Here is an 11,660-nt window from a genome sequence, read left to right as displayed (position 1 = left end):
CACAAATTTAGTCACTAAAACTGTCAACCTAGAAATTGTCCCAAAATACTATTCCTTGGTATTTTGACCATAACTTGAGTTCTATAACCCTAAATTCAATGATTTAAAAATTGAAATTCAAGTTTAAACATAGAGGAGCAATTGTTATGAATGAAGTATGACTAAATAGACATCCTAACCTAGTCAAATTCCTAGATAAAAATAACACACCAACGTGAACCTAACGGAAGGTTCATAGGAAAAAATGCTATATAGGATAATTAAAATACTCATAAGGAAAATTTGATATTAAAAATGATATGAATATGTAAATTAGGACTAATGTCCTATTAATATGAAATTAATGGTACCAATAAACAGTACTAGAAAATAGTAACAGTGAATAGTGCTAAATTAATTAAAAATGTTTAATTGTCCATAGTATACCTAGACTTATTTATTTAGTTGGATAAATTGGTATACCAATTAGGAACTATAGATAGTAGTACTGCCTACCGAAAAAATCATGAACTGACAATATATGTCTGGTATGATTGTTCTATAGGCTATATGCCTACTTAATGGCCATTGTGCCTACTTTATTTCTGGCTTTACAGCCTGACAGCGGGTTTCATGCTCGACAGCTGGCCTCGTGCCTGACAGACTTATCCTAGATAGACATATGGCTGTCTAACCAGTATACACCCGTGCATCCAACTTTTATAATTTGTTATAGGTTTTTTGGGCACTGAAAAAAAAAATTAATTAAGACTTAAAATACAATAAGTAATCATAAAAGATCCCGATAATGTTAATTATTTCCAAAGAGAAATAAAAATGTAATAGACCCAGAAATTATGAGTTGCATATATTGTTTCAAATTATTAAATTATTGTTATTATAAATTATGCATGTAACACCCTAGGCAAATCCCACATCGACAAAACACGGGAGAGATGCTGGGTTTATAAGTTGATGGTTCATAACCCCTATTGACGCTTTTTAAAACCGTGAGGGCTTCGGCCCAGAGCGGACAATATCACTAGTGGGCCGGGCCGTTACATTTGTGGTATCAGAGCTGCTCCGCGTGCAACCTTGAACGATGGTGGGGCAAACCTCAGCGAGGACGCTGAGTCCCATAAGGGGGTGGATTGTAACACCCTAGGCAAATCCCACATCGACAAAACACGGGAGAGATGCTGGGTTTATAAGTTGATGGTTCATAACCCCTATTGACGCGTTTTAAAACCGTGAGGGCTTCGGCCCAGAGCGGACAATATCATTAGTGGGCCGGGCTGTTACAATGCACCACTAAGCGTTATGCTTAGCGTGTTGGTTTTCCATCTTGTAGAGTGCAGCTCGATCGATCTGCCATTGTCCAGAGTCACCTCACTGGTCTTTTGTATTTTAGTAGGGCCCATGTATAGACTAGTATTTTGATTCATTATGTTTAGTCATGATGTAATTACTAGTTTATGATGTATTTCATTTTGGACTTGAAATGAAAACTTATAATTTATTATCTATGAATTTCTATATGAATGCAATAGATGACACTTCATTTTGAGATCTCATAAACAGTTGTGAATGATATGATAAAAGAGAATATGATATGGGAATATGTGAGATGACTATGAATATGTTAACAGGTGATAGTGGAACCCGCCAGATGCTAATAAAACAGAGGAGGATCTGTCCGGGTCTCCACAAAAATAAGATATAAAAATAAAAAAAATTCTACACATAAATTACCTAATTTAAATGACATTAAAATTTACAATATACATGACAAGACAAGATAGGGCGCTCCGGCACCGAATGTGGCACTTCTTGCTCAACTATACAATAGACGGGTAAGGGGCGTCACATTTTATTTAAATATTTTTAAATTTTAACTACTAAAATATTATCTCATACATAAAAACAATAATTATTTAAGAGTAATTCTTACTTATCTTGCATACATCTAGCCAATCATTAATTTTCATTTTAATTAAAATCATTGTGAGTCTGTGATTTTCTATTAGTTGGGTATTTATATACCTTTAAAATTCTTAAGTTTATAATTGCAAACATTATAAAATTCTGCTCATTATATATATATATATCAATTAAATTTTCCATCATATTGGAAAAAGGGCAAATTAATTTTTAATAATTATATTAATATATATTTAAATAATTATCTAATAAAATTATTTATTTTATATTTAAAGTATAAATTTTTAAAATGATATTTTAAAAATTGTCACATGACAAGTGTATGTGTGTTTTTTTTTCTTTTTACTTTATTTATTATTTTATTGATATATGTCAACTAATTTAAAGGATAATAAAAAAATATATATTAATCAACTTATTTATTTTTTTAATATATTTTTAGAATGAATAGTCTTATATTGCGTTCTTAATTAGCGTTTTATCGTATTAACATAATTAATTAAATGTGTATATATTTATATTTTTATTAATTATATTAACTTAAATATGTGAAATAATATTTAAATAGTTTTTAAAATTTTAATTAAAAATTTTGAAATATAAGATTAAAAAATTTATTATATATGTAAAAATTATTTGACAATTTTATATGTTAATTAATTGTTCACTAGTGATTGCATGCTCTGTGATGCAGATGGTTGAAGTACTAAATATGGAATCAAATAATATATGAGCCACAAATGAGTAAATCGGGCTGTTTACTTGTAAAAACAGTTTTTTATTATAAAAAAAATTAGTTTTTATTTACCATGAAAAACAATAAGGGATATAAAAAATCATACACCTCTTAATAATAAAATTGTTTATATCTTTTATAATTAAAATAAATAAATAATTATAAAATATATTTATAACTTATTTTTTTATTAAAATTACTTTAATATGTGTTACTCATTTATTTTTTAATAATATAATTAATTTTTTAATATTATAAATAAATATATTTTATTCTAAATAATTATTTAATTTTAATCATGAAAAGCTACAGTATAATTTTAGAATGAAAAAAAAAGACTTTTGTTATAAAAGAAAATAATAAAAAAAATTAAAATTGTGTTTTTTTTTTTTAATTTAAGAAAATTGACACATTTAAAAGAGATAATATTTTTATTTTTGTAAAAAATTATATTGTGATTAATTAAATAGCAAAATTAGTTGAAAAACAAAAGAATTCAGTCAATCATATTTTTATAATTTTTTAAATAAAATTTGCCTTATTTTTGAAAGAACACAAAAAGCTTGCAGAGGAGCGGGCCCTGATATTATTCGTTAATACGGTGAAACTAACACCTTTGTTTTTTCTTCATTTATTAATCTATTATTGCCAAATGATACTTACATAAAATTCATTAATTAATACATTAATAAATTAATCAATTTATTAATATATTAATATATATATCAGCTGTTCATTTCAACATTAATAACTTTTTTATTTTTTTCTAATGAGTACACATACACATATGTTAAAATTTATTTAATGCACTCAATAAATACAAAAATATGGAGAACTACAAAATATATTTCATTACAATGGCATTAGATTTCCATATTAATAAAATATATTAAATAAACTTTATTTAATGAATATTCCCCATTTGCTTTTATTTATTATTTAAAATTTTTATACGTCAATTAAGAAATTAATTTTTAAATTATAATAAAATATTTATTTATTTAATTGAATTATTTTTTATCTAACCTAAGCAAGAAAAAGAGGAAAGATGTTAAAAAAAATTTTAAAAAATTATATTAACAATTATTGTATTTAGTACATATAATAATAAAATTAAAAAAATAATAAACACTCTTTAATATTTTCAAAACGATAGGACAAAATAATTTAAAAAATAACAATAAGTATGAAAAAAAAGCGAAAATATACATTAAATGAATAAATACATATTTTCACCTACTAACGATTTTTCTTTATGGTGCATGTGGCTTTTGCATCTTTAAATATTGTTTATTAATTGTTAGATAAGAGTGATCGAAAGTCGACATTTTAAAATATATAGACCAAGACTAAGAGCTCATTGCCCCAATAATTGGCTTAATATTTTAAACCTCTTAATGCCATTTTCATTGACAATCTGGGTAGGTGGACCTGTGGAGATCATTATTTGCTGATTTTTTTTTAATTCAATTAATTAATTTTAACTAATTAAATTTAAATTCAGAATCTTATAAAAGAAGTTGTTTATTAATTTTTTTTTTTTGCCAAAATTTGTTTATTACTTTGTTGGATGAGAGTGATCCGAAAGTCTACATTTTAAAATATATAGAGGAAGACTAAGAGCTCATTGGCCTCTATGGTTGATTTAATATTTCTACCTTCTTAATATATCTATCATTTTGATAATTCCATTTTCATTGACAGCCTGGGTGATGGGTACTCGACCAGTGGAGATCACTTGCTGAAGTTTTCTTATTCTTTCTGATTCAATTAATTAAATTTTAATAATTTAACTAATTAAATTTAAATGAACAGAATATAAACAATACTAACGATTTTGATAAATGAATTAAATGCGAACTAAACTCATCACAGAATTTAATTTTGATTCAAGCAAGCTGAATATAAGCATAGTTAACAAATTTGATGAATGAGTTAAATGCATATGTGGACTGAACATACAAATTTAATAAATAAACCAGATACAGTTGAATTTATTAGGGATGAAGCCAAGGGAGCTAGGGGAGCCTTGGCCCCAAAATATTTTTAAATATTTTTATTAGGCATATTAAAGTTTATTTTGTTTATTAATTAGTCTCTTAAATTTTTTATTGGCTTTCATAAAATCTATGGAAAATTTAAGTGTAGAAAATTTAATTTTTTTTTTAATTGTCCACCTCAAATTTTAATTTATAATTTAAACTGAAGCGTGAAAATTATTTGATTATTATTAAATGAGTACAAAAAGTTAATAAAAAGATTAGTGACTCAAACTTTTGTATTTATAAATTAAAATTTAATTGGTAGTTGTTATTTGAAAATTAAATATAAATCAATTTAATAAATTTTTATCATATAATTTTAAATCACATGGTATTTTTTTAATTTATATTTTTGTTTTCCCCTCTTCTTCTACGGGTACAATATATATTTTTTTTCTATCTCTAGGGGTGTAAACAGAATGAGCCAAGCTCAGATTTAAAGATCTCAAGCATAGCTCGTCAAACTTTTTTTGAGCTCAACCTCGATTCATTTAGAAAGCAAGTTGAATATTTATAAACTCAAGCTCGGCTCGTTTACTCAAACAGGTCACAAGTAGCCTTATATGCGCTAATTGTTGCTTCTTAAAATTAGAGATGACAATGGGTAAGGTACCCATGAAAATCACCCTATCCAAACTCAATTGATATTCCTAATATACAAACCAGTTCCAAATCCGATTAAAATTTTCTTCAACTATTCAAACATGTTTCAAATCTGATTAAATATAAAATAAAAAATAAAATTTTAAAATGCTGAAAAAATATACCGACCACTAGATATGGTTGGTAATTACCTTGACCATAATAAATTTGATCGATAAAATTATACAAAAAAATAGAAAATGAAAATTTAAAATGCTAAAAAATATACGACTATAATGTGTTTAGTTGATAAATTGAATAGAAAATAAAAAAAAAAATTAAAATGCCATAATCTCTTAAACTTTTAAATATCTCTCTCTCTCTATATATATTTATATATATATATAATTGTTTCCCATATTTCTTACCTAACGAAATATTCACCTAACTAAATTTAAAAAAAAAAAAAAAAAAGTCAAAAAAAGGAAACCAAGTCTACCTTTCCGCCCACGCCTTCAATCCCTCCTCTCACTCGATCAGAGCTATATACAACAAGAAACCTTTGTAGCCACCTTCTAGTTACCGATCATTGTAGTGGTCATAGTAGCACAACTGTATCGATTCTGCAACTTGTGATGGGTTGCTTCTCGAGCAAGAACAGTCCCAAGGCAGATCAGCACGCTGACACTAGAAGTATTCTTTTATTTGCCACTATATAATGAGTCCAAAGAAATATTAGAGCCGTAGAGGCTCTTGAATAATGCTTGTATTACTTATCCTCCATCACAAAATAATTGATGCTCCTTTTTCATATAAGTTATTTCGATTTTTGGTGGATATGAACAATATCTGTACTCGTTCTCACGTTTTCATTTCTTCGGACTAATTGAGGCTTATTATAATTTGCTCAGATGGTGTATCTAGGTCAAGATCATATTCTGCGCCTGCAGCTTTACAGCTCAAACCTGGCAACTTATCCTCATTTCCTAAGGAGAATCAGCGATATGGACAGAGGCCATCTCTACCTGCCTTTGCCTCTCAGAATTATAAAGGACATGAACAGAGGCAATCTGCGACTTCATCCTCATTTCCTGAGATTGTTTCAGTTCAAGAACTGCCAAAGACAACTGGTCATTTCTTTAACAAATTAACATACTTCTTTTGGTCAAGTCTTTAAGGGATCTGTTAGAAGTGTGTGTGTGTTTTGTTTTGCTTTGTTTTGCTATGTTTTGTTTTTTTGTTTGGTGGATAGGAAAATATCTCTCTCTTTCATTTCTTCTTTCTCCTCTGACTAATTGTGGCGTGTTATAATTTGGTCAGATGATAGATCTCAGTCACCGCTACTTCGCCAGTTACCGGTTATGGATCGCCCACCAGAAACTGAGAATCATCAAAGTGATGTACTGAAGAAATACGGATTTAATGATCTATCACAAGCAACTGGTGGTTTCAACAACAACGACCTGCTTGGCGAGGGCGGTTTCGGTCAAGTCTACAAGGCAACCCTTGACGGAAAAGTCGTTGCTATCAAGAAACTAAAAATGTTGCCGGAGAGTGACGTCCATAGCGGTAAACAGCCCGAAATTGCCAAACAATTCGAGGAGATTGATTTCCTTAGCATTGTGAGTCACCAAAATGTTGTACAACTGATTGGGTACTGCAGTGAAGGAATGAATAGATTGCTTGTTTTAGAGTATGTTCCTAACAAGTCCTTGAGATTTCATTTAAATGGTGAGTCCTTCTTCTTGCCCTTAGATATTCGTATATAAAACTATCTGGATAACTCTGTAAATATGACATTCAAATCTTACAAATGTTAAATGTCATCATAGCAAACAAGCTTTTGGAGTGGTCAAACAGGATGAAAATCGCTATAGGCTCTGCTGAAGGGTTACAATATCTGCATGATGGATGTGAGTAGCCGATCAAGTATTCATTGCTTGCTATGCTATAATTTAGCTAGGATTGATGTATTTTCATTTTATTCATTTGTGTTATTAATCAATAATCTGATGAAGTTTTTAACTCTCTTAATATATGTATATATTTCAGGTGGTAAAAGAATCATACATCGAGATGTAAAAGCAGAAAATATTCTAATCGATAATGATTTTGAACCAAAAGTAAGTTAATTTATATATTTCAAAAGGCAAAAGTCTTTAAAAATTCTGAATTTTATTGCTTTTTCAAGAATATATTTATAATGTTAACAATATCACACTTTAATTTTTATAATTGGTGGGTTATATATCATAATGTAGTCCTCCCTCTTTAATGAATTAATGAGATTTGAACTCAAAACCTTTTCACCGCCAACCTCTTTAGAGGTTGAAAAACCAATGAGGAAACCAGCCAATCCTGATTGATTAGTAATTTGTATTAAATCATTGATTTCATATTAGTTGTAAGTTGTAACTTGGTTTTTATTATTATTATTATTATTATTATTATTATTATTATTATTATTATTATTATTATTATGTTTGGTTGTCTTTGATATTAATTATATGGAAAAATAAATCTACTTATCTACTTTAATCGTTTTTGTATTCAGGTTGCAGATTTTTCTCTTTCCAAAATTTTGCCAAATACCAATAGTGTTAGCCACATCACAAGTATATTGAGGGGAACTAATGTGTAAGATATATATATATATATATATATATATATATATATATTAGGTTCACTTTTTGAATAGTTAAAAAAATATAAAAATAATCTAATTTTTATTACAGTTATGCAGATCCAGAGCATGGTGATGTTCAAAAAGTTTCTGAGAAGTCAGATGTTTATTCTTTTGGTGTGGTGCTTCTAGAGCTGATTAGTGGGAGGAAATTGATGGATAAAGAAAATATTAGTATCGTTACTTGGGTACAATCAGCCATATGACACTAGTCTATAATATTGCAATATAATTTTTTTTTTCCTTCTCAATATTTTAAAAATTTACAATGTGAAATTTGTGATATTTTACTTAAGAAAATTATTTTTCAAATATTTTTTAAAATGATAAGTAAAATATAATTTTATTTAATTAACATAAGCCAATAATAGAAAAATGTGAATGAACTATATTGACATAATTTAAATATGTAGTTCTACCAATTTTGATATTTAGCAGCTAGTCCTTATATTAGCATATATTCTCAAATATGGTAGAAAAAGTAAAGCTTAATTTTGATAAAAGAAAAACATGCATTTATTAATATTCAGGCAAGGACTCAAATTGAACAAGCTTTGGGCAATGGAGAATATACAATTCTTGTTGACTCCATATTACAGAGTTATGACGAAAAGAAAATAAAAAAGATGATTATGGCTCTTGTTGATTCCAAATTGGAGAAAAATTATGTTGAAGAGGAGGTGAAGAAAATGATATTTTGTGCCATAGCTTGCATAAATTATAATTCTGAGTATCGCCCACCAATGCAAAAGGTAAAAACTTAGCCTTATACGCATGTCTAGATTAACTGACATCCCAATGAGAGAGATTACATATATAACCTTTTTACTTTTTATCATTGTATTGCCATGCCAGATAATTGGAGTTCTTAAAGGGACGATCATGCCTCCAGAGAAGATATTGGATTGGGAAGACAACAAATCCCTACACGGTACTACATACAAAGTTTCATTTCTTATGGCAACTATGATTTAACTTTTATCTAATGTTAATCCATTTTCTTAATTTTTTGATAAATTATCTGGGTGTTAATTGGTTTCAAGGGCTTTGTGGTTTTCTTCTCTAGTATGCCGGGTTTGGATTGGGTCTCCTGGTCTCGTGTGTTTATGCAGTTTTCGTTTTGCTGGTTTTCTTCTGTTGATTTTAGGTCTTGGTAGCCTCTTGATGTTTGTTCTTTTCTTTTTGTTGTTTCTTTTTATCAGGTTTTTTTTTCTTAGCATTTTTCCTTCTAGGTTGGGTGAATTAGAAAGACTTGCTGGCCAAGAGTAATTGAGAGTTTCTTGCTAAGTTTTTCCAGACTTTATTTCATTATTAATAAATTTTAATTATAAAAAAAATTGAATTTTTTCTTAGTTCTTATTTTGATTACAAATTTCCATCTGTAAAACTTTAATTTACTCTAGTGACATTAGTCCAATTTAGAATAAATTAAGAGTTTTTTAACCGAATTAAAATATATTAAAAACTTGATTAACTTTGAATGAAGATTGAATTTAATCACTACCACATAATTTAATGGATCAATCTTTTCTAAAGAAAATCTTATTTAAAAAATTATTTTTTATTTTAATTTGTAATTTTGATAGTATTTTATTTATTTTACACCCTCAAGTCAAGTGATCTATTAAATCTCCGTTTTTATTTTGACCAATTTATTGGTGATTTTCCTTTACCATAGTCCTATCATATAACACTTGTCTAATTTAACCCTTTCTTCCTTGATCTAGATAACAGTATCAACCTCTTACAGCCTACGGAGAAGAAGCTTGCTAGCATTCCAGAAACTGACATTGACGAGTATGATCCGACACCATATGGAGGCGGATACGACATAGCCTTGACGTACGGACGTCCCATCCCACCGTCTGACGAGACTTGCTACCAAAACAGCTCATTAGTCGATGAGATCGACTACGATCGCCCCAACTTCACCTCCTACGCCGAGCCCTCCGCCTACGCTGATGAGCGTCTCCAGGAGGAATACACTAGCTATGCCCGTCCTAAGCCCCGACTTGATCCTTCTTATGGCTTCGTCCTTGGTGCTGCTGCTGGAAGGGAAGTATTTGTTGATGCTAAGCCTGAGCCTGCTTATGGGTTCCAAACTGGAGTGTCAAGGCCTGGATTCGATTATGGGTCTGGTGGCTATGGCGGAAGACCCAAGTATGAGAAGCCACCTATTTTGGAATATGGGTCTGGGTACGGCCGAATGCCAGATTCAGAATACCTATCTGGTGGATATGGCTGGAGGCCTGAGTATGATGATGGTTCTCGCAACAAGTATGGCTATGGTAGCGAAGAGGGTTATAGCAGCAACAAATATGGAGATGATGACTCTGATGATGAAAAGAAGAAGCATAATCGCTACCAGCACCACCACCACAGGAAGCACTATGATGACGATTGATGGTGCCGTTGTTAATGGGATTCATGCCCATTATTGGCTATTAATGAAAGGATAGAGGCATGTTTCTTGTTTAATAGTCGTTTTGTTACTGTTCGCTGATGTTGAAGCTTGGATTATCATTTTTTAGAATCTGATGAAGTCATAATGCGTTGTATTTCAGATCAAATTAAATCTGACATGGCAATTTGGGAGACTTCAGGTCATTAAAGCGCTGGTTTCCTTCAAAGGCTCATTGGTCAGAGGCATCTTTTAATCTTTAGCAGTGATTGTGGTTTATGTTGTCGTTTTTTGGAGGTTTCTTGGTTCTTCTTTTATGTTGGTTCTTAGCTTTGGATATTTGATGGTTTTTTAGGCTTAGTTTTGTTGAGGGGTTGGATGTTGCGGTTCTTTTTCTTCCTTTTTGCGGATTTATCTATTGCTGGGGTTTTGGAGTTTTTACGGTACGGATGCGTTGAAAAAAATAATTAACTAAAGAGAGATAAGTTTGAGAGAAATTATCAAAAGAGAGTGATATATGCTGATGTGGAAGCGTTTTGTATTTAATTTATAATTTTTATATTGAGACACTATTTATAATAACGTTTTGATATTTAAATCTCTCAAAAAAGTTAAATTATTTTTATTTTAATTTTAAAAATTATTTATTTAAATTTTATATATTATATATTATTTTTTATTATTATTGTATATTTATTCTATAATTTTTTTATTATATAAATTATTCTATTATATATTATTTTATTATTATTATAATATTTGAATTTTTTTATTATATTTTTTTTATTATATCTTATATATTTATATTTTATTATTATTACATCCTCTTTTCATTTTCATGGGTGCTAATAAGAATAACGTTTAGGTAGTAATAAAAATTAGAGCTGTGCATAGTTCTCGGGGTCCAAATCATACCAGAATCGAAATTACACCGAAACTATACCAAATCAAAATCGAACCAAAAAATGAATTTATACATATATTTTTTTTAGATGTATTATATACTTTTAATATAATTATATATATTATATATGTAAATTTAATTATGAAGTAAATATAACTTAATACTATATTTCATTTCTTTATATTTTCTTAATAATTTTAGTTATAAATACATTAAATTATCTTATAATTTTTAATTATAAATGCAATGGGGAAGGTAAGATTTTTGAGAGTTTTTGGAGGTTTTTAAAATCTCAAAAACTTCCAGTCTCTCAACCCACTAAATTAAGGTGTTGTGAAGGTTTTTATAAATTACACATTAATTATTACCTATCCTTCCTTTCCCATGCCTTT

At 28.8% G+C, this 11,660-nt stretch overlaps 2 protein-coding genes across 3 annotated transcripts; both read left to right on the top strand.

Moving 5' to 3' along the window:
* Positions 1-5,743: 5,743 nt before the first annotated feature.
* Positions 5,744-9,253, top strand: LOC110632691 (proline-rich receptor-like protein kinase PERK1). 2 transcript variants are annotated; one of them, XM_021781003.2, is made up of 7 exons: positions 5,744-5,973; positions 6,192-6,410; positions 6,601-7,011; positions 7,113-7,193; positions 7,333-7,403; positions 8,494-8,715; positions 8,819-9,253. In XM_021781003.2, exons 1-7 carry the CDS (start codon positions 5,916-5,918, stop codon positions 8,936-8,938), a joined length of 1,182 nt encoding a protein of 393 aa, XP_021636695.2. In that variant the 5' UTR covers positions 5,744-5,915; the 3' UTR covers positions 8,939-9,253. The 2 variants fall into 2 exon arrangements, with proteins under 2 accessions (XP_021636695.2, XP_058004947.1); XM_058148964.1 differs by lacking the exons at positions 8,494-8,715; positions 8,819-9,253 and adding exons at positions 7,835-7,917; positions 8,016-8,478.
* Positions 9,254-9,680: 427 nt separating this feature from the next.
* On the top strand, positions 9,681-10,888 carry LOC131180705 (uncharacterized protein At5g39570-like; the record flags this gene model as incomplete). The annotated part of the gene is made up of 1 exon (XM_058148070.1): positions 9,681-10,888. A coding segment is annotated over one exon (687 nt), but the record flags the coding sequence as incomplete, so codon positions are not given.
* Between the last annotated feature and the right edge of the window lie 772 nt (positions 10,889-11,660).

This window comes from Hevea brasiliensis, chromosome 6 (assembly GCF_030052815.1).
Source record: "Hevea brasiliensis isolate MT/VB/25A 57/8 chromosome 6, ASM3005281v1, whole genome shotgun sequence".
In the NCBI taxonomy this organism is placed as follows: domain Eukaryota; kingdom Viridiplantae; phylum Streptophyta; class Magnoliopsida; order Malpighiales; family Euphorbiaceae; genus Hevea; species Hevea brasiliensis.
The sequence above is the reverse complement of the archived record's forward strand: the minus strand, read 5'-3'. Positions and strand labels throughout refer to the sequence as shown.